The 22,486-nt window shown below is 44.1% G+C and overlaps 3 protein-coding genes across 4 annotated transcripts; 1 reads left to right on the plus strand and 2 right to left on the minus strand.

Annotated features, from left to right (window-relative positions):
- Positions 1–1,297: 1,297 nt before the first annotated feature.
- Positions 1,298–11,213, minus strand: LOC144032837 (flotillin-2-like). The gene is made up of 11 exons (XM_077540291.1): positions 10,963–11,213; positions 9,394–9,475; positions 9,051–9,141; positions 8,622–8,745; positions 7,912–8,030; positions 7,734–7,847; positions 7,175–7,294; positions 6,561–6,775; positions 5,333–5,516; positions 5,113–5,265; positions 1,298–3,956 (listed from the first exon to the last, which is right to left on the minus strand). The coding sequence occupies exons 1-11, from the start codon at positions 11,009–11,011 to the stop codon at positions 3,918–3,920; spliced, it is 1,290 nt and encodes a 429-aa protein (XP_077396417.1). The 5' UTR covers positions 11,012–11,213; the 3' UTR covers positions 1,298–3,917.
- A 408-nt stretch (positions 11,214–11,621) lies between these two features.
- On the plus strand, positions 11,622–13,011 carry polr2d (RNA polymerase II subunit D). The gene is made up of 4 exons (XM_077540479.1): positions 11,622–11,878; positions 12,104–12,284; positions 12,668–12,763; positions 12,832–13,011. Exons 1-4 carry the CDS (start codon positions 11,806–11,808, stop codon positions 12,908–12,910), a joined length of 429 nt encoding a protein of 142 aa, XP_077396605.1. The 5' UTR covers positions 11,622–11,805; the 3' UTR covers positions 12,911–13,011.
- Positions 13,012–13,367: 356 nt separating this feature from the next.
- abcf3 (ATP-binding cassette, sub-family F (GCN20), member 3) lies at positions 13,368–21,875 on the minus strand. 2 transcript variants are annotated; one of them, XM_077540478.1, is made up of 22 exons: positions 21,740–21,827; positions 21,530–21,653; positions 20,400–20,547; positions 20,254–20,330; positions 20,122–20,177; positions 19,093–19,190; positions 18,887–19,009; positions 18,541–18,807; positions 17,438–17,518; positions 17,282–17,341; positions 17,157–17,213; positions 17,032–17,054; positions 16,750–16,805; positions 16,473–16,673; positions 15,691–15,767; positions 15,579–15,623; positions 15,377–15,509; positions 15,113–15,201; positions 14,813–14,904; positions 14,603–14,735; positions 14,449–14,536; positions 13,368–13,712 (listed from the first exon to the last, which is right to left on the minus strand). In XM_077540478.1, the coding sequence occupies exons 3-22, from the start codon at positions 20,417–20,419 to the stop codon at positions 13,554–13,556; spliced, it is 1,935 nt and encodes a 644-aa protein (XP_077396604.1). In that variant the 5' UTR covers positions 20,420–20,547; positions 21,530–21,653; positions 21,740–21,827; the 3' UTR covers positions 13,368–13,553. The 2 variants fall into 2 exon arrangements, with proteins under 2 accessions (XP_077396604.1, XP_077396603.1); XM_077540477.1 differs by lacking the exon at positions 21,530–21,653 and having other exon boundaries at positions 21,740–21,875.
- Between the last annotated feature and the right edge of the window lie 611 nt (positions 21,876–22,486).

Raw genomic sequence — 22,486 nt, forward strand, 5'->3', positions numbered from 1 at the left:
GTCCTGGGATAACAAACCATGAATTTTTAATGATTTTTTGAAATCAGGGATTATAGTCGAGATGTAACTTTTCAAATGAGTTTTATTTTGAAATGCAACATCAGATTTTGTTCAAAGTACTTTGGTTGGATACCTGGGGTGGTGTAGTGTCCCCTAGAACTGGTCTGGTCCTGAGATAACAAACCATGAATTTTTAATGATTTTTTTAAATCAGGGATTATAGTCGAGATTGCAATGTTCAAATGAGTTTTATTTTGAAATGCAACATCAGATTTTGTTCAAAGTACTTTGGCTGGATACCTGGGATGGTGTCGTGTCCCTTAGAACTGGTCTGGTCCTGGGATAACAAACCATGAATTTTTAATGATTTTTTTGAAATCAGGGATTATAGTCGAGATTGCAATGTTCAAATGAGTTTTATTTTGAAATGCAACATCAGATTTGGTTGAAAGTACTTTGGCTGGATACCTGGGGTGGTGTAGTGTCCCTTAGAACTGGTCTGGTTCTGGAATAACAAACCGTTATTTTTTTATGATTCTTTATTTTAAACCCTAAACCAGGTGTTGAGCAGCTTTTATTTTGAAGGTGGCCAGCGCAGGGGCACGTCGGCATGTTACCGTAATGCACAGTATTAACAATCGTTGGGGCGGCTGGCTTGACTTCGTCTTTTCGAGTGGCGGCTGGCTTGACCGCAGTGGCAGCCCGATGTGCCTACGTGGCGGCCATGTTGGCAAGGGCGACGTTCCCTCCACAGGCAATGCTTTTTTTTTTTCGACGACACGGACATTTTAAAAATAAAAACTTTAAGGACAAAATAAATAAATAAATAAATAAATACTTAAAAAGGACGTTGAAATTATTGTATAAAGTGATTTGCTCAATTCTCAACCGGCTCTTTTTTTTGTCAACGCCCATGCTAGCGTTATTATTACGAATGTGGGGGTGGGGAACACGTCAAGTACTTCGCCCTGTTAAAAGATCACCGGTATTCCCACTCGCCTTGTGAAAATCGCACGGTATTGTTCGCAAATCGCAACACTAAGTTAACGTTTTTCTTGCCGTTCACACTTATGTATGGAATTCGTTAACGACTTTGCCCCTCCTAGCCTAGCTCGCTGTAGGCACGCATCTTAAAAAGACCGTGTAGCTACCTAGCGCCGCTTTAACAAATTCTGTTAAGATGGGTCGCGTTTTATTCACTCTGGTTTCACTCTTCTTTGCCTTTTTTTGTTTTTGTTTTCTTGCAGATCGAAAATTTAGAATAGAAAAAGACTGTTTTAAAAAAAATGGTAAACGCTTATAAGCACAAAAATATTTATGGCCAAATTCATGCTAAGTCATACAGAAAAATAACATTTCAAACATCAGCACAACTTAACAATATTCACGATAAAACCCACAATTCTGACTTTTGTTTGTTCATAATCTAATTAAGATCTTCATCTCAATGTTGTTGTTTTTTTTAATCCGGTTAAATAAAGGTTGACGAAAAAAAAAAATTGTATCGCTGCGTCAGGTAAAAGCCTCAGATCTCCCAAATCATTAGTTTTTAAGGGAGGGAAAAAAATAGCACTTTTGTTAAGCCAAAAACATCGCGTCACCGTCAAAGACAGTAAACAATTTTCAACACTTTAGACTTTGTAAGAAAATAAATTAATAACAGACCGATGTGGGGACTGACCCCATGAAAGGTATGAAAGATTTGTGAAAAAAATATGAAATTGGACCACATTTGAACAGGAGGTTTCAATCTGACGCCAGCGGGAAACAAAGACGCTTAACATTGTCACTTCAAACTTGTGTCATGCATTCAACGAGAGCCGTGTCAAATATTTGGATTGAGTCCTTGTCAACAAAATATTGGGAGACGTGATTATCATCGTTTCCCTGACCAATCACTTCCGATTCCTGAAAAAGGTCCACCTTTCTTGGAACCTTTTACCCAAGATGATGATGATGACGTCATCACCATCGCAAGTTGACAGTTTAACAACATCAAGTACGTCGCATTATTAAGTGTAAAGCTGTGTTGAACTGTTAATAAAGCATTAAAAAAACAAAAAAAACAACATCAAGTACATCAACAAGAATCACAACAGTCATTTGTCAACAACAACAACAAAAAAATCAGCACAGTCAAAGCAGAAGATGTATCCCAAATTTGTCAGTATAGGATCATGTGACAGAGTGGCGTGCAGATGTTTCAGGGCTGTTTTGGACTGCCAAGGAAGAAGAAAAAAAAAAAAAAAAAAAAAAAAAAAAAAAAAAAGGCCCTGGCATTTGGATTCAGACTGGCAGACTCACGGCACCTACACGTGCAATCATATCTTAAAACGCCAACCGCGCAAAAATCTCTTCATTTTTCATCATTCTAAAGGATGGTTATTACCTCAGCTTGTCCCAGTTTATATTGTGAACATGTTGCACAAGGTTCTGGATATGTGCACATTTTATTTCATAAAAGTAACACCGGATGATAATGGTAAACGACTTCTCGGCTAAGGTGTGAAAATATCATTGAAATTGACCGGGAGAATCAAACGTTAGATTTGAATAAACTGATTGGTTTAAATTTTGTATTCCAATATGATTTCCTGAGCAGCCGTGGCTACCACGGAGCTCTGCAACTTGACTGCTACCATTTGCACGAATAGGCTGCTCCCTCCAAATGGTGGGCCGGCCACTCTCTTGGGCTGAAATCATGAAATAGCACCACATCGGCCCTAACAGACCCCATGCCGGCCCACTGGACATCTGCCCCATTTGACAGATGGCCAGTCCAGCCCTGCAGACGTCCACGTAGAATCTGCGCACATGACGCAATCTTTCATGTCAAGTCCACTAAATCCTTTGAAGTGATTTGAGGAGTTGGGAGTGTGTTCTCACACATTTGCTCATTTCCTGCTACAAAAGTAACAATCAAATAATCCCAATGACTGCATTTGCGATTTGGAGAAATGTGTCAAAAAAGTGGAGCAAACGTGAGGCCAAAATGAATACAGTGGACTCTCGGTATTCTTGGGGGATAGGGAGCAGGCCAATAGCGGAAAAACGGGTACAACTGACATCCTATAATAAAAAAAACAAAAACATTTCAAGCAACTGTATTGGGATTTTGGTTGTGATTGACTCATGGGGCCAAAGATGGGGATGTCGTCATCATCAAAAGCCAGCTGACGTTTGCTCCAACAAGAAACTTCAGATTGGTGGGGTGCAATGCATGCTGGGATATGTCGACTACTTTTCTTGTAGGATTCCCCACTGCACATTCCAAACGCGCTACAAAATGGCCGCACGTCAACACTGCCCTTCGCTCATGACCATTTGAAAGATTTTGTGGAAGCCGAGCCAACATTTTCTGAAGCCGATCATTTCACATCATCGCTTTTCTTGATGTCTCCATCAGGTAAGCAGCGGCCAGACTGCGCTGGCGTCGGATTCGTGTGCCACATCACAAAGAGACCTGACTCTGTTGCAACTTTGCACTTGTACTCTTCACACTCACATCAAACGGGAAAGTAAAAAACGCAAGCATGCATGGCGAGCATAGCTGAAGTTGCAGCTGAATGGCAACCCTAAACCCTCCGATGATCAATTTGCAACAATAATCAATGACAATATTTTGCAAATGTACTTGCAATTGTTATTTCTTGCTTGTTAATCCGCAAGTTAAATTTGTGGTGAATGTGCGCAAATGAGTTTGACACCCCACCGCCGTGGATTGTGAGCGATTCCCAGGAAAATGAAGAAGAAGAAAAAGAAGAAGCAGCTTGTGGAAAGGAAAGCTCAGCTCGGCGCCACCGTGACCAACGGCGAACGCCGGCAGGATCCCAGCAGCAGCAGCAGCAGACTGAGAGGAGCTTGAAGGTCCGCTAAGGCACCAAAGCAGATTTGGAGCAACTGACCATCGCCGCCATTCATGCACTGGTCTTGGCCATCTTCTGCAGCAGCGGAATCTGCGAGCAGCAGATGGCAGAGGCGTCAACGCACTTTTCGCATCGCCACACAAACAGGAACGCAATCCATGTACCGGAATCACCGCACGTACTCAAGATCAGTTACAGAAAATTTTTTAATCAGATTACAGGTCAGTTTCTTGCAAATGGAAATTGGATGATTTTGCAGCAGCGTCCTCTTGTTGGCCGAAAGGAAAATGATTGTGCTTTTGGTCAATGGTCACTTGTGATGTTTCTCATTCATTTTGGTTTTCTAATCAATCATTTTGTATTCCTGTTTACGTTTCTTTTTTGCTTTCAACGTCGACTATCCACTTGTGACCAAAAAAAAAAAAGTTTTTACTATTTTTATGGAATGAGTTTTTTGTATTTTAAACATTATTTAAAACTCATTCACTGCCTTTGACAAGTATACTTGTCAATTGTATTTTTTAGAGCGGTGCTAAATGGGGGCGAATCTGAGCATGCTCCACTGTAAATATCAAACTTGGAAACAACTTTACTGATGCCCAACCACCGGTAGATGACATCATTGCCCCATTTTATACGAAATAAACACAGTTTCAGAGTCCATGGGAGAAATGGCTGTATGTTGGCAAACCTACATTTTTCTGCTGTCAATTATAAAAGAACGGGACGGGACAAAAAGTAGGGAGTCTATTCTGTTATTTGGTAGATTCGGTTTATATATAATTATTGAATGTAATATCACGTGAGTATTGGAAATGTAAAAATTTTCTATAATGACTGGCAGTGAATGAGTTAAGAAATGCTGAGTCGATGTGCGGATCAACCTGCATCAGTCCTGAATATTTCCGCTTTAATTGTGTACCTACACAGCGGTATAAAATAATTATTAAATAATATTTAATATTGAAATTAATAATAAAAATACCCCAAAATATTTCAGCTCTTGCCCGCAAGTGCGCTCGCATATGTGACACTTCAGCAGGCCCACTCGAAAAAGTCACCGCTCACCACTGGTTTTTGTCAAGTCAGACAAAGTCAAATGTTGTGCCTGTACTTCCTCTCTTTGTTGTTATAAGCGACCAAAACAAAGCGATTCCATATTTTTTAAATTTGCCTGACAAATATTGGAGCGGGCCTCACGATGGGCCCAGTATCAGTGTCAAGAAAGGTTTGTTTCTGTCAGTACCTTGGTCAAGTCGACGCCTGTGAGCGCGTTAACCGACGCGGGAAGTTCGGCCAGGAGTCGGTTGACTTCACCCACCACGCGTCCGCCGCCGTCCCCGCCCAGGATGACGATCTCGTTGGTCTTGGCCAACGGCGCCGCTACCTTGGCGGCAATCTGCGGGAACAAGCCACATCACTTCCTGAGCCCAGCGCGGCGGGTGGGCGGGCGAAGGCGGCGTTACCTCGGGCAGGGCTTGGAGGACCAGGGCGGTCTTGGCGGCGTCGCCGTATTGCCGGTAGGCGTCGGCCTTCAGCCTCATCTTCTCGGCCTCGGCCTTACCCACCGCCTCCACGCGCGACGCCTCCGCCTCGCCCAACTTTCGGATCTTTTCCGCCTCGGCCTGCGCTATCAGCACGCGCTGCTTCCTGAAAGCATAACAAGCGTGAAAAGAGCTCTCGGGCGGCCTTCAAATCTCCAAATTGGCCTCGACGGCCACTGTGAGTGCACAAGCGATATTTTGCGGCTGGCGACCTCTACGCCATCCCACTTGGGATTTTGTCAGTAGCGGCAGACAAGCGCCACATTTGTTTGCAGACATCGACATGGTCGCTGGCCTGTCAGACGTCAAGAAAAGGAGCGTCCGTACAAATGCTTCGTCTGCTCAGAATCACCCTTTCAACTTGACACTTTCCTACTTAAAAATAAATAAATAAACAAATAAATCTCTTTTATAGTGATTTGCGAGGTGGGAAGAAGGTTATTTTAGTTAACTATAATTAACAAAAAAATACAATTAAAATTCCAAAAACAATTTTGTTAATAAAATAAAATAAAAACAGAAATGCTTTTAAAAAAAAACAAAAATTAACTAACTACATTTTATGTTAACAAAACTAACTATAATGATAGAAAAAATGTCCTTCATTTTAGTCTTTGGTAATTAATTAATGAGCCATTGGGGATAATTTAATGTGATTTTAAGTAGATTTTTTTTTTAATATTAACCGGAATAAGGACATTTGAAAGTGTGTCACACAGAAGTGCCGTCATCTAGCAGGAGCCAATAGAAAAGCACCTTCAGATGACGTCGCTCCCATGGTGTTTTTTAAATATTGCACACAAGTCATACACATTTAAAAAAAAAAAACTAATACTGACACTAACTAAAACTAAACTAAAAGTAAGCATTTATTAAATAAATAAAACTAATAAAAACTAACAGAACCACTCTGAAAACTAATTAAAGCTAAAATAAAAACAAAACAAAATCCAAAACTAAATAAAAACTAACTAAAATGAAAATTAAAAAAGTATAATAACCCTGGTTGCGAATGAGGAAACGATGGTCAACACTGGAAATCATCAGAATTAAACGAGTCATGAAATTCTGTCAAGTGCGGTCGACATTTTTGCTGACTCAGCGTCAACATGAATTCTGATCCCAAAAAAAAAAAAAAAGCGTTTCTCACTTGTGCCCCTCGGCCAGCTGCTGCATCTTGAAGGCTTCGGCCTCGGCGGGCCGCTTGACGGTGGCAATCAGCTCATTGTTGGCGCGCTGGACCTCCTTCTCCTCTACGGCGATCTGCTTGCGCCGCTGCACCACCTGGATCTCCATTTCCTCCAAGCGGATCTTCTGCTGCTCCTTGGCCGCCTGCAGCTCGTACGCCAGCTGGGCTTCGGCCTTCTGCAAACGGACCACAAGAAGAAACGAGAAAACAACATTCAGTCCAATAACTCATTTCAATAAAATGAACACACCCAAAATGTTAATATTAGAGGTTGTATGTTTGTTTGTCCTCCTTATGATTCCAAATCCACACAAAAAAAAAAAAAAGAGACCTACTCACGTTGTAGTGTTAGACAAACATGTCTGCCATCTAGTGGTGATTGGTGATATTACAACTTCAAACTACAGTCGACTGCATACTCACAGTTTGACACCCATGGATTCACATATTCAGAGTATTTTGTCACATTTTGTATTTTTTCCTATTGTCTCTGGAGTTTATTTGCAAATGAATGTTTGGGCCGCTGATCATGTTGTTAAGGAGCTGACCAATCAGGAAGTGCTTTGCACGCCCACCTTGGTGTTGACTTCCTGGTTGAAGGACGCTTTCTGCAGCTCCAGTTCTCGCTTAGAGTCGGCCATCTTGGTGTCGGCCTGGAACTTGACGTCCATCATCTCCTTCTTGCACTCGGCTTCCTGAGGGGCCACGCACACGCAGATGTTGAAAGGCAACCCTTGACATTAAAGTTGAATTTGCCGTGTGAGCACACTGGCTGCAAAGTCTCGCAACTCATCTTTGCCCAACCAAATGAACAGAAATGCAATTCAATCACCCCATCCGCCATCGGAACAAACAAATTGAGTTTTTCAAGGGGTGGCTAGCTTAGCATTAGCTAGCCTGGGTTCTACGCTTAGCTTGGTCCGGCCAAAAAAAGACCATTTCAAACTAAAGGACAACTTTTTTCGCCACCTCACTCAATCCATCCAAGGTGGAGAGCACTTTGGACAGCGTCCGGCCCGTAGATAAAGCCCAACATACACAAAGTGTGATCACAGATGTGTTTTTGCAGAAAAATTGGGGTCGCCCCTCCTCTTCGGCTCCCTTTCACGGGAATGGCGGCCCGCGCCCGCTTACCCGTATGCCGGCGTCCCGCTCGGCTTCCGCCACGCCGATGTCGGCGTCCCGCCGGACGGCAGCTGTCTGGGTCTTGCCCAGCGAGCTCAGGTAGTCCAGTTTGTCGTACACGTCCTGTAAGACGCAAGAAAACGTGAGCGCCGCTGTAACGTGGACGGCGACGACGACGACGACCCACCTTGATGGTGAAGCTGAGGATCTCGATGCCCATGCGACCCACGTCGGGCGCCGCAACCTCCCGCACCAGTTTGGCAAACTGGTCTCGATCTTGGTAGATCTGCTCCACCGTCAACGTTCCTGTGTGCAAACACGCGTCACATGACATGCGTCACATGACAGTACAGGAGGTAGTGAGCCACCAAATGCTTGCCAAAGGCCAACCAACAGCTTGAGATGTACTCGATCAAATTGGCAACTAATTGATGATCAACAACTGTTTTGGTAATTGCGAAATCATTTGTGAAATATCCATTTGATTTGAAAGCAGATGTTTGCGTTGTTGAAAAGTTTTGACTCCTCAACATTTTGTCAACCGGGAGGGAAGGGAGTCACCATCACTTTTCGGCACTGTCAATTTGAAATCAGGTCTCATTTTTCAAGAAAGGATCGTTGTTTTTTGTTTTTTTTAATCCAACTCATCAAATGAATTAAAAAAAATAGATTTGAATTGATGCTTGAAACATTTGTTGGTTGCAGGCTTTCTTTTGAGTTTTTGATTTGTCCAATCAATGGTGAATGGGAGGTTGGAATCATTGGCGGTGAAGTGCAGATGGCTGGACGACTTCCATTTTCAAAACGATGGAAAAGGTGCAAGCGTGTGGAAAGTGTCAATTTGGCGTCAAAGTGGCATTTGGTGAATATTTGTCCAAATGTTTGCCTTGTGCGGACCTAAAATGGAGCGCAGGTGCCCCTCCAGGGTCTGCAGGACCACCGCTTTGATCTCCATCACCGACTTGCCCAGGAACTGCTCGCACGCCAGCGCCAGGAGGTCCGGCTCAGTCATCACCTTCACCTGCACGCGAGCCACACGACAAGCTTGTGACGGACGAACGGCAAGGCCAACGCTCGCTTGGTTTCAACCAGTGCTCCATTATAAAAGGTTGTAATGTGGACAATTTGGATGCACTTTTGTTTTGGTCAATACATTGCTGAGGTATCGGATCAAAACTCAATAATGGCACATCCTCAAAATCGGGTGACTCGGATGTGAAAAAGGAAGATCGGGACATCCAACCTACTTTTAAGACTGGAAAATGTTTAACAAGCTTGAACAATCTATCACATGAAGCAATCAGTTATGCATTTGTATATGGTTACCTGAGCCACGCCCGTGACGGTGATGGCCACGCCCTCCGCCGTCTCCACGTCCTCACAGCGCGGCTGCAACGTCATAATCTCCAACGTGATTCTGCAAGCATGTGCGCAACATCACCATGGCAATCAAAATGACACATCTGACAACAAAAGTCATGACATGGCCACGCCCTCCCTTAAAGTGGAAGTCAACCCCAAAATGCCTTCACAAGCCACAACCATCTATTTATTCGTTTTGCCACTTGGTGTCGACTGAAAATGACGTGGCACTTGCAAAGGGATCAGGCACCGACCAATCACGGAAGTCGATCCACGAGGGGTCGAAGGGCGACGCGCGCGTCTTCACCTTTGCGTGTCGGAGAGGAGCCACCAAGCCCACGACCAGCCGCCCACCACATACGTCTTGGAATCGGAGCCGCAGCAGCCGCCTTGAAGGAGAGTGCAACACAACATGCTCACTTGGAAATCCGCAAGAAGCAAAAATCATTCCAATCACAACCAGAGGATTTGAGAAAAATGGCCGCTGGTCAAAATGCAGCGTCTGCTTGCACTGTGTTTTGAAAAACGGATGATGGATTCACGACAAAATTTGCAGAGGAAGATGTTTTTCTGAGATATCGCCGCTAGACAATCTGGTCAAAAAACACTGCTGCAATAATGATTATCTCGAATAATCGATCAATTTGTCAAATCCTTTTCCAATGAATTGCTTTTCCCCCCAGCCCTTTATTGAAAAACAGTCCAGGATGAAATCCATATTAATACCTGCACACAGTGAATTTCACATGTGCTTTGTTCCAAGCAAATTTACAAGGAGGACAAATTCAGAATATGGACCACATCCCCATATTTTGTCCAGAATGAAATGAATAACTTCATTATTTTTCATGTACAATTAATACCTTTGAAAACACATTTTTCCACTTACGGTCGACTGAAGATGACATCACACGTGCTCAGGTAACGACCAATCACGGATCACCTGTTTACTGGGTTTGGTCAGCAAGATGAGCCATGATTGGTCGTTACTTGAGCACGCGTGATGTCATCTTCAGTCGAAGGCAAGTGGCAAAATGTGTTTTGAAACGTATTAATTGCACAAGTTATCACGAACCAAAGCACAAAAAATATCTGCGTATTTAAAAAAAAAAAAAAAATCTCCTCCCTGGTGCATTATTTTCACCTTTTTTTTGTTTTCATTTTCAGACTTCTGTAATTCGGAATTCCTTATTATTGAAGCTTTCGTAATTCTTTTATTGATCGATCCTTTCATTTTTGTGATGTATTGATGGATCCATACACAATGTTCCTTCTGGCAATCTCCCTATGTATTCATACATGCAAAGAATAACTTTACTGTTGCCATGTTTGTTTTGTAAATTACAATAAAGTTAATATATATATATATATATATATATATCACATTATCTGCTGAAAATAGCTAAATGAGACAACCGTAGCCATCAAGTGACTTTTTATGTGTATTCCTATCATGATTTTTAGCAATTCTAGTAAATATTACCAGGAAGATCCCCTTTGTACCCTCCCAAGCTGCAGCCGCGTTACCCGCTCCCATTTGAAGCAACACAACAAGAGCAGACGCGTGACGTCACCACACTGGTTTGGACCGTCAATCCATCCCTTCATCCATCATCCAGCAACCATGATGTGACACGCTTCTCCTCACAAGGGTCGAAGAACAACTAGCGCCCGATAAACTCGCTTGATTGACCGAGTGGCTAGCATTAGCCTCCGCTAAACTCGGCTGACTGACCGAGTGGCTAGCTAGCCCAGCAGGTGCTGCATTGGATTAGTCAGCCTAGCTCAGCTGAGATTCCAAAAAAAAGAAAAAGAAAAAAAAGAACATATACAAAAAAATAAAAAGAAGAAAGAAAAAACAAGGACAACTTCCTACCAGAAACCACCAAGGCTTCGTTGGGGCCAACCGTCAGACAGTTGCCCATGTCGGCTACCTGCCCGCCTTCAACAAACACACCGAAAAATGGACGACGACAAAAACACGCTGTCTGTCTGTCCACACACAATGAACACACTCACGCGCACGCTGGTCTTGTGCGTGAGGAATGAAAAGCAAGCGTTCGCGTAGTGATGACGTCACGAGTCATGAACATCCCGGCGGAACCAGGCCCATTGTGGTGCCGTCACTCTCGTTCAAAAACATCGTCATTTTGGATTATCCAACGAACGTTTTGTTGGGAAAATTTTAGAACCATAATGTAAATTAATTTCTAAACTTTAAAACTTCATTCAAATTATTTTTTGAATAAATTAAAATTGACAATTATTTTAAGTCTTGGAAATTGATAACGAACAGGAAACGGCAATTATAATTAATGTTCATGCAGAAATATTTTTAAAAAATAATAATAACGGAGCTAATTGTATGGTAATTTTTGTGCTTTATTTTCTTCTTTATATATTTTTGCAATTCAAGCAAATTGGTGTTTGTATTATTCATCTATATTCGATAAATGTTCAAGAAAATAATACGATGCAACATTGAAAGCTTTAATTAGGGATCCGATAGAAGTAAAATGTGTGAGGTGGCCTTCACCGGCCGCCAGGTGGCGACACTGCGTTTGGAAGGAAGCGGAAGTAAAGCTTGAGCGGCGTCAGACACACATCGGAAGCAAGCCGCTCGCTGTCGATTGAAAGCACGGCGGCCGTTTCGCTCTCGGCTTGTGGTTGTCGTTTTGTTTACTCTCCCGGCGGCCGGTCGGCGTGGCCCCCCAGTCGGATGGCGGCCGCGACCTCGGCGGCGCATGTAGGCGATGTGGAAGAAGATGCCTCGCAGCTGCTCTTTCCCAAAGGTTCCATCGCCATCTCTTTTGCGCGCGCGTACACCTTCTGTTTGTGCTACAATTCGATTATCTTGTTTCGATTCATGTTCGAAACAACACTCTAACTTTAAATGACTCGGCTTTTGGCTTAAAGTTTGCACAATTTCAAAGATGAATCGATGGATGCACTTAAGTATTTGAAATGTTTGGTTTGGAAGCGGGTGACATCATCTCTGTGCGCTGTTTGCGGTTCAGAGTTCGAGAATTCCGAGACGCTGCTGAACTCGGAGGTGCGCATGTTGCTGGAGCACCGCAAGCAGCAGAACGAGAGCGCCGAGGACGAGCAGGAGCTTTCTGAGGTCTTTATGAAGACCCTCAACTATACCGTGCGCTTCAGCCGCTTCAAGAACCGAGAGACCATCACGGCCGTGCGCAGGTACGTGTTCACCCCACCGCTGATTGGCCAGTCGGGAAGAGGGGAGCTAGGGTGGGATGACTGCCTTAATTGCCTGGGAACTCGGGGAGCGTTCAATCACTCAACCTGTACAGTGCTGATTGCTTTAATATCTTCAGAGGTTCAAGTGGACATATGTAAAGATGAGCATGTGAGTTTTGGTGACCATTCATACAAGTTTATGGCATTTTTACATGTTTGAGACGGTCCCCCGTTAAATCACATGAACCAAAATAATTGGGCCAAAGTTTGTGAACTGTCACAGCTTCTTTCATTTTGGCACGTTGGTGTCATCTTGGTGCTAACTGACTGCAATCAACCGACGATGTTAACTTTTTTTTTTTTTTTTTGCTGTGTGTCTACAGCCTTCTCCTCCAGAAAAAGCTGCACAAGTTCGAGTTGGCCAGTTTGGCCAACTTGTGTCCCGAAGCGGCCGAGGAAGCCAAGGCCCTGATCCCCAGGTGAGCTCGGACCTCCCGCTCAATCCATTTGCCCATCAAACCAATCATGATTCGTCTGTCCAATTTAGTTTGGAGGGGCGCTTTGAAGACGAAGAGCTGCAGCAGATTCTGGATGACATCCAGACCAAGAGAAGTTTCCAGTACTGATCCGGACTAATAGATGGCTGCAGCAGCCGCTAGCAATGTTTTCACTCATTTTCCTTCTTTTTCTACCACTTGCTGAGAATAAAGCAAATCTGTCAAATGTTTTAAGTTGAAGGTGCAAACACACCATTTGCCATATGGTGGTCGAGAACCAACCAAATGTTTCACTCCCTCGCTCCTCAATGACTCAGTTTTTCTATAATGGATGTCGGTACTTCCTAAAATGTCCGCTCAAAATCATTTTTGAAGTGAGGGGAGAGGAGGAAATGAAGACTTGCCAACAAACTCATCAATCAGGAGGTTGCCATTTTCAACTGTCAAACTCTGCAGGGCAACACACCTGATGCAAATGATTAGGCTTGTGCTGATGAGCTCATCATTGGAATCAGGGGTTTTGGAGGTGGGACACATGTAACGTAGCGGATGTGGAGCTTTGGCTTCCTGAATACAAAACAGTAAGTCATGTGATGTGTGACATTTATTTTCTTAGTAAATAAAACATCTGCGCACTCAAAGGAACCAAAAACAAATTAAATATCAGGCCCGTCCGTCGCTCCCTCTCTGGAGCGGGTGACCTGCATAGCAGCAAGTCGCGTGGTCCTTTCTGGCGGGAGAGGGTTTGAATGCAGGGGTGGGCGGGGCTTCCTCACAGATAACCCTCTTTCTTGAACTGCTCGTGCAGTACGTCACGGTATTGGTCGAAGCCGCCGTCCAGGCGAAAGACTTTGCCGCCCTCGCACACCCACAGCTCCTTGCACACCAGCCGGATCAGACGCTCGTCGTGCGACACCAGGACCACGCCGCCCTGCCGCACATGGACTCCAAATTCACACCATGCGTCTTACACACAAGTACAATCCTTCAAAGTGACCCCCAAGCCAAAACCAAATTACATGATTATTATTCATCATATACTTTAAAGGTAAAAAAAAAAAAAGTCAAGTGGGCGTACACCAAAGTTATATTGGGTCAGGTACACACATTGAGAACATTCCCATGTTGGCCCTACCTGACCAAGGATGACAAATGAACGTACAATGGTCTTTTCTAAGATTGTTCTCCAAGCTTATCGTGTGATCTGAGGTTTGCTCAAAGTAGGGATGTAACGATAACGGCAATATCGTGATATCGCGACATAAAAACTGCCACAATATATCGTCACAATATTAAAAGTAGCACATCTGTTAAAAACAGTCAGGATGATTTTCATTTATGCAGTTCTAGCACCCTCTGGTGGCTATTTTTTTTTTAGCAGTTTAATTTTCACAAGGCATGCTTTTGCCCTTCTATGTTTAAAATCCACGTTCATGGTCAGTAATATGCTTGTTAACCGAGTCAATATGTGGAGGAACTCAATGTGTGCATTAGCAAGTAAATGCCTCATTGCATTCAATCATTCAAAAGTCAAACACCTAAAAAGTAAAAGCACTTTCGCCATCACATAAGCCAGAAGTCAAAATTTGGTGGAACAGCCCAAGTCATCCTCGTCAAGTTGTCAAAAGTAAGACGACGACGGCGGTCTCAAGTCAAGCGGGACTCACTTTGAATTTGCTAAGCGCGTTGGCGAGCGCCTCAATGGTCTCCATGTCCAAATGATTGGTGGGCTCGTCCAGGATGTAGAAGTTGGGGCTGAAAGTGCAGACGGACAGCGTCAGAGGGCGGGCCGACGGACGGACGGTGGGCCGGGGCACGTACCAGGACATGGTCATCTGGGCGAAGGCCACCCGACTCTTCTGGCCTCCCGACAGGCTGGCGACGGGCCTGGTGGCCAGCTCCCCCGTGATACCGTAACCTCCCAGCTGGTGGCGGTATTCCTCCTCCGTCCGACCTGCCGCCACAAACACGCCTGTCGGGTCATAGTGCCGCCACCGCCGCACGCTGGCCATGAGGCTCGCTGTGACCTACCGGGGAATTTATTGAGAAGCAGCTCCACGGAGCAAACATTGAGGTCCAGCTGGTCCACGTGGTGCTGACTGAAGTAGCCAATCTTCAGATTCCTGCACACACGTGCGCAACGTCACAGCTGATAACCATCGGTGATTTGCGTATGCAAATATGAACGATGCCGAATATTTTAGGATGTTTTTGTACGTTTCTTCGTGAAAAAAAACGGGATGGATTCGTGCCATTTCAATCAAGTTTACTGTCACAAAGAATCGTCAGTACACGAGACGTCCACGCGGGGGCACCGGTCAGTGGTCTCACCTGTGAGCTTGTCGGACTCCGCTGATGGGCGTCAGCTCGCCCATCAGAAGCTTGAGGACCGTACTCTTGCCGGCGCCGTTTTGGCCCACCTGACGCCAGCGCAAGATAAAAATGCGTGTGAGACGCTTGGAAGACAAACCCGAGAACGCGTTCATGTCAATCATGTGTTCAAAACACGTTGAAAGACATGCTAGGCCCGTTTAAGACGTGTCTAACACGACTGACACATCAAGGACATATTTGGAAGACACGTTGAAGACGTACGATGCAGACGCGCGACTCCAGGTCGGCGGACAGGTTGAGTCCGGAGAAGAGGCGCTGGTCGGGCGTGTAGTAGAACTCCACCTCGTCTAACTGCAGGATGGGAGGCGACAACTTCTCAAAATTGTCCGGAAACCTGACACAAAACAAATCAAGTCCACTTTTGACAGCTGAGGGAGGCATAGCTTACTGGCTGACCTTTTACCTTAACGTGACCTCGGCTTCTTTTTCCACGGGCTTCAGTTCGGGCCTGCGAACAAACGGGAGCGTCACAACACGTCCACCGCGGCGCTGTCGGCGTACTGGCGAGCACTTACAATCTTTCCAGCACTTTGAGTTTGCTCTGCACTTGAGCCGCTCGGTTGGCGTTGTAGCGAAACCTGTCGATAAACACCTGAAACAAAACAAAACTGCTGCTCCATCATTTCTCCCGCATGGCTATATTAGTGAAGCGCAGCAGGAGCTGGACTGGGACGTCTTTCTCATGGAAACTTTTGGACATGTATGTAAGTTTACTCACAAATTAAAGAGGACAAAGAAAGAATGATCTTGCCATAGCTTTTGCTAGCTAGATGCTAACTTATAATGGGGAAAGTCCATAAAGACAGGGGCTACCAATTAGCATCTGGATGGTGTTGTTAACCTAGCAACACAAACACTGCTGCCACACGTGCAGATGGACAATATAACAAGACTTACTCGCATGCATTCAAATCTTTTTCACAATGATGTCATTGTTGACATATTTGATTTTGAGCGAGTGCCATTTGTTTTTTGTAGCGTGTGAAATTTGCATTCAATTCAACGAGGAGAGCTGATTTGATTGTTAATTTTATCAGACATTTTTTAATTTAGTCTCAGTTTTAGTACAGTTTCAATCAGGCTTGTTAGTTTTTAAGGCTTGTTAGTTTTTAAGGCTTGTAAATTTTTAACCTCAAGCGTGGATTCATCAACAACACAAAAGACAAAAGACTAAGTGCACTCCATTCCAAAAAAAATAAAATAAAAAAATAAATAAATCCATGACTGATTGCATTTTTTTTTTTTTTTTTAAACAATCATCTTTAGCATGAATTTAACTCATGCGCGTGTGCGGTACCTGTATATGTTGCCTGTACTGCAGCTGCGCCTCGTACTCTCGCTGTTGGTTCTTGAGTCGATCTTCTTTGGTCTTGACAAAGTTCTCGTAGTCGCCACGGTAACTGTCCAGCCTGTGCGAGTGCAGGTGCACGATGTCCGTCACCACCGCGTTGAGGAAGTTGCGGTCGTGAGACACCACCAAGATGGTGGACTGCCACGTCTAAGGGAGGGGGGCCACATTGATGTTAGCTTCAGGCTAATGCTAGCCGTGGCTCGACAATGATGGCGGCTAAGACCTGCAAGTAGTTCTCCAGCCACAGGATGGCGCTGACGTCCAACATGTTGGTGGGTTCTGGAAACACGCACGCTCAAGTTTAATGTTTAATATTTAATATTTGGTAGTTTTTTCCCCTCTTTTTGACATTTCTGCGCTGAAGCTGCTTTCAAATCTGATTGTGTCAAAAGCATTCGATGCCAAACTAGCTTCAGATGCTCAAGCGAAATGGCAAAAAGTGAATGGTGCCATCCAGGTTGGTACTTGCCCACCCACAATTGATAATACAGCTCATCTGACTCACCATCGAGGAGCAGCAGGTCAGGCCTGATGACGCACGCACACAACACAATAGAAGATGTGACAGTTGTGACACTTGCCATCCACGGCGGTCAAAAAATAAACTGAAAAAAAAAAAAAATAACTCACCGTGCAAAGAGAGCTCTTGCTAATGCTAACCTCATCCTCCAGCCTCCTGAAAACTCTCTGCACAAACACACACACATTTGAACCTTAATGTGTGTGTGCGCGCGTGTGTGTGTATGTAAACTCACTTGGTGGGCTGCTGCTGCATTTTGGGTGAAAATCCGAGACCAGCCAAGATGATGGAGGCTCTGATGGGATGACAAACATCAATCAAAGACTGTTAGTTCACCAACAATCCTACTGGATGCTTGCTCGCTCGCTCGCACGCACGCACGCACGCTTACCGTGCGGGGGCTTTGTCGGCTTCAATCTCCTCCAGTTTGCAGTAAATTTCCGACAGGCGGACGCTCTCCGTCCCCTCGGCCCTGAAAGCAACAGCAAAGGCGAGAATAGCAACAGGACAAGCATGCGTGCCAAGATGGCCACTTGCACCTGAGCGCAACGCACCAACAACTTGGGAAAATTGGATCATCGCTTCTGCTTTTTGTACGTCATAAAAATCTTTGTGCGATGTCTACTAGAAAATCTGGTCCCAAAAAAAAAAAAACCTTCATTTGTGTGACTAACGCAAGTGGAAGACGACTAGTGAGAGGAGCTGGTCTACGTCAGGATTTCTTCTGGACGCTTTCCAGGTGTTTCAAGACGATATTCCCAAAGGTGGCAGCCACATGTAACTCATGCTAATGCTAATTGTAGTGTTGAGGTGGATTCATCACCATCAATAAAATCAGCCGCGCCGCAGGCCTGGGGAAACGTAAACATGAGTCCGCAAAATATGCAAGTCTATCCTCAAACACAACAAAAGGCAGCACAAGCGCTTTTTAGCAACGTGACGAGTGGCCGCCCGCCATCTTTGCAAAACAAAAGAAAGGAGCACTTGCGAACATGTCCATTGAGCATTGTTGAGTCAAGTACACAAGCCATTCTGCTATCCTGCTTTGGGCAATTTCAAAATCACTGATGACATAAATGTTTGCAGATTGAGTTTGATGATTGGTTAGTTGTGGCCTCATGGATGAATTGTGACCTCTGGGTACCTCACGATACTATACGATATGCAATACAAGGCTCACAATAACGATTATCTCACAATAAATATTGGTAATAAACCCCAGATAATCTACGATAAAACTACTCAAGACATAAACTGATGTTTTTTCAATGAGAAAGTTGTTTCTTTTTGTACCATCACTGAAACACAATATTAAAACTGGTGTCTTCTTCACAGTGAGTATTTTAGTTTTGTTTTGTTTTTTGTTGTTGTTGTTTTTTAAACAAATGTCTTCTTAACAGAGTCCACTTTCTGTGAACAAATTTGCGATTCTGTGATCAAATCACGTCAAGCGGTTGTCAAGTTGTGTTCCGAACCGGTTGCGCCCGTACTCACATTCCGTTGGCCATGCGCGCGTTGAGGCGTCGTTCTTCCTGGAGCAGGCCCTCCCTGAGATCGTCGCTTTCCAGGACGCTCTGCAGTGCCGTGGTGTCATCGCCCGCCACTTCCTGCTCCACGTGGAGGATGGAGATGTGAGGAGGGACGCGCAGGCTGCGGCTGGCCAGCATCTTGAGCAGCGTGGTTTTGCCCAAGCCGTTCCGGCCGATCAGGCCGTAGCGCCGGGCCGCCGCCAGCGAAAGCTCGGCGCCTTGAAGAAGACACCTGCGGACGAAATCGCGCGCCATTGACACAAGTGCAAAATGGCTGCTCGCGCTGACGAGCGCTCAGCCGTCCTCCTCACCTCTCTCCAAAGGATACGTCAAAGTTCTCAATGCGGATGTCGTAGCTGCGGTTCTTTCCCGCCTGGTCGGCTCGTCCTTCTTTTTTGCTGCTGGCCTGACTGGCTGATGCTTCCTCCAAGACACTAGGGGGCGCCGCGGGAAGGACAGCAAAATAAGACGCGACAGCAAAGTGGAGGACGTGACGATGCCTAAATCAAAGACCCACATAGGAGCGGACGCCTTGTGCGAGTCCTTCTCATTGCGTCGCTCGTGTTTGGCTTTCAGCTTGGCCTCAGCCTTCTCCAGCTTCTTGCTGTCCACCATCTGAACGACACACATGCAGGACCAACACGTCTATGTGACTTTTAGCTGCGCTTCTTTGTCCAAGACGTCTAGAAATAACTGCGTTGTTTACTGTTAGCAAACGGTGCAAGCCAGAAGGAAAAAATCCACTGGAGGAAATGGCTTTCAGAGATACAAATAAAATAAATACATCAAATTATCCATTGACATCATATACGATAAGTGTGGCAATAATTGACATCACGATTACTCAAACAATTATTTATTTTTGGTACAAAACAAGAAAATGTTTAAACATTTAAAAATATAATGACCAAAAAATAGAAACACTAGAATTTATAATATTGTATTTATATTAATTAATTAATAAATAATAACAACAACAATAATAATAATAATAATAATAATATTTATTTATTTATTTATGTTAGCAAAAACTTGAAGTTGGAGATCAGCTTGTGCATTGTCCAGTAGGATGGTTATTTTTTGGTACAAAACAAAAAACAACTAAAAAACAAATAAAAAAATATTAATTTCAAACAAATTCTTTGAAACACTATAATTATGCAAGTTCCTTTTGGATGAAACAAAATTATTAAATTATTTTAAAATTCAAAAAAGGTGCAAATGTATAAATGTAAACAACTCAAAAATTTGTATTAATCTTTTTACGATTATGCTGATTTTGTAATTGGGGCATGCAATAATTGAAATTGTGATTGAATTTCGATTAATTGCACAGCCGTACTATTGGGTTCCCTAATTTTGCCACTTCCTGGCTACTGAAAGTGACATCACAGTGTTGGATGTTTGCAAATGTCACGACTTACCCAATTGCTGGATTTGGTCATGTGACGCCAGCAAGCACAGCAAAATGAAAACATTGCAAACTATTCTAAGCCCCACCGAAACACTTGAGAGCTGGCGAGAACAGCAGCAGAGTAAGACGTACCGTGTTCTGAGGACGCTTCATCATCCAGATGCCCTGAATGTCGTCATTGGCCGAGGCTACGCACAGCAAACAAACACACGTCAGCTACGCTAACCGCACGCACACTTGCTCACGTCGGCGGCGGGCGCTCACTCGTGTCGCTCGACATCTGGGAAAGCTGCACCGGCGCGTCCAGCAACACCTGACGCTGGGAGGTGGGACAGCCGCTCCTGAGCACAGGCAGAGGTGTAAGCACTTGACAAGGTCACATGTTCGCATGGTCGTGGATGTGCGCTCACAGCCTCAGCGTGTTGAACATGCGCAGGCAGATGCCTCGGACGTCGTCCTCATTTTTCGTATCGGCAGACACCTCCTGCAGGACGCCGCCCACCGCCTCGAACACTTCCTCGCCATCCTCAAAGTCGGCCCCACAGCCGTCCAGCACGCCTGATGCACACACACATGAATAAACATTTACGTCATTTCGTGTCCCTCGCATCTTTAACACCTTCACTACTGTGGACTTTTCCATTCCCCAAATGGAATCCAGACCTTTATTGCCACCGACGGACACATGCACACATAAAGGAATTGTATTTAAAACAAACAAAAAAAGATTTAATGCAAAAAAAAAAAGAATCTGCATCTTATTGGACTTTTAAAATGGCTTTTAGGTGCAAGTCAACTTTTAATAAGTTATTCATTTCTTTCATTGATTAGCAACTGTTTAATTGTACTAAGAAATTCACCACAGATTGGTGCTTTTGAAGGATTTCTAACATTCTTAATTTTGGTCACAGTAATATGACACATGCTTATAGGGATGTAACAATATCCATACGTCACGATACAATATTATAATATGAACCTCACAATACAATTATCACGATATTATGGGGAGGGTGGCGATATAAAGAAGCTCATCATGCTGTATACAACCTCACGATGTTTTTTTGTTTGTTTGTTTTTTAAGTTCATAATATTAAGGGAGAAAAGCACAACATTGTAGTTTTGTACATAACACAAGTGAACAAAAGTTTTATTGTCATGCTGTTATTGGCTCAGCAGCGCAAAGAATCCTGGTCTTTGTAGTTCACAATGTTGTGTTAATCTTAAACGGAAGAAAAGTCAAGTTTCTTCCGGAGATGTGCTGCTTTTACTATCGGAAGACTACAACGAATAACACCGCCGTTATCGTTACATCCCTACATATCACTGGACTCGATGTGAGATATGTCCGCTTAGCTAATGCTAATGTCCTGTAAATCAATTACTGTACCCTTTTTTTTTTTTTTTTTTTAAACCATGATGTCACACTTGATACTCAGTCGCCTTTTCGAATTAGAATTTGAAATGTCAGAAAAGAGGGAAAATATCCTCGTGACTGACACGATTACCGCTGCGCTTGATGCTTTTTGGTTTCACATACCGCAGTCGCAGTCGGGTAGCGTGGAGCCGCGTAGCCGGCAAGCGAGCGCCAAACTCGGCCACGCCGGGTAGCTGCTTACTGCTTCCAGCTAACAGACTGCTTCGGCCGGCCGGCCTGCGCTCCTCTGACCCGGAGCAAGACAGCGACGACATCCCCGATTGAAAGCCAGCCGACACCCGGCACGCGGCGACTACGAGTCCGGCCTCTCACCTGTGATGTAGTCGAACAACTCCGAGTCGATGTCAGGAAACTCGCTCCTCAGAATCTCCACGTACGTCGCCGCCATGATGGTCACACCACGACCCAGCTGCCCGCCGCTCGCGCATGCGTCATTCGTCGACTCGGTGACGCTACGTGGAATTATGGGAGTTGAAGTCTTTCAAAGTCCAGAAGCTTCATAGTCTTTTCTGGCGTTTTATTTATATGAACATTTCTTGAACATAGATGTACAGTATAACACAACGATCAGGCAATCCAGCTTACATGTTCTACAAAATAAAAATGCAACAGTGAAATAAAAGTAGCCTAAATTATGTCAGAATTAAAATAAGAGGGTAAAACAATTACATTCTAAATATTTATCTTTTCTGAAGTTGTGAAACAACTGAAGCCGACTTCTGGAGAAACGTCACGCAAATTTTGTACTACTACTACTACTAAGCATGTTGTTTTTGCGTTCTTTGTAAAGAGAAACAAATATGCCAATGAAGAAGTCCATGTTATAAATCTAATTATTTGAAAAAACATATTTTTATGCAGTTTACAAAGACTGAATTCCTGCATTGTATTTGTGGCTGTCAAATTACAAATTCTGATTGCCTGTGTGAAATGTATCTTTAATTCTAGGTATAAAATTAATTAATTAATTAATTGGTGAATGGTTGTTTTCAATCGTGGCTTCTCCACCGAGAGAACTCAAGAACTTTTCAATTATCTTGGGAAATTGAATTTGCCCAT

This window comes from Festucalex cinctus, chromosome 13 (assembly GCF_051991245.1).
Source record: "Festucalex cinctus isolate MCC-2025b chromosome 13, RoL_Fcin_1.0, whole genome shotgun sequence".
Lineage (NCBI taxonomy): Eukaryota > Metazoa > Chordata > Actinopteri > Syngnathiformes > Syngnathidae > Festucalex > Festucalex cinctus.

Excerpts from the sequence above, each read along its gene's own strand:
- polr2d (XM_077540479.1), top strand. The coding sequence starts at position 11,806 with ATGGCGGCCGCGACCTCGGCGGCGCATGTAGGCGATGTGGAAGAAGAT. Across the intron at positions 11,879-12,103 it reads GCAGCTGCTCTTTCCCAAAG|AGTTCGAGAATTCCGAGACG; the intron begins GTTCCATCGCCA and ends TTTGCGGTTCAG. Across the intron at positions 12,285-12,667 it reads ACCATCACGGCCGTGCGCAG|CCTTCTCCTCCAGAAAAAGC; the intron begins GTACGTGTTCAC and ends GTGTGTCTACAG.
- LOC144032837 (XM_077540291.1), bottom strand. The coding sequence starts at position 11,011 with ATGGGCAACTGTCTGACGGTTGGCCCCAACGAAGCCTTGGTGGTTTCT. Across the intron at positions 9,476-10,962 it reads CGAAGCCTTGGTGGTTTCTG|GCGGCTGCTGCGGCTCCGAT; the intron begins GTAGGAAGTTGT and ends CTCTCCTTCAAG. Across the intron at positions 5,517-6,560 it reads CAGCTGGCCGAGGGGCACAA|GAAGCAGCGCGTGCTGATAG; the intron begins GTGAGAAACGCT and ends TTATGCTTTCAG.
- abcf3 (XM_077540477.1), bottom strand. The coding sequence starts at position 21,815 with ATGGCGGCGACGTACGTGGAGATTCTGAGGAGCGAGTTTCCTGACATC. Across the intron at positions 19,010-19,092 it reads CACAAGGCGTCCGCTCCTAT|TGTCTTGGAGGAAGCATCAG; the intron begins GTGGGTCTTTGA and ends GGCGCCCCCTAG. Across the intron at positions 14,905-15,112 it reads GGAGTCCGACAAGCTCACAG|GAATCTGAAGATTGGCTACT; the intron begins GTGAGACCACTG and ends ACGTGTGTGCAG.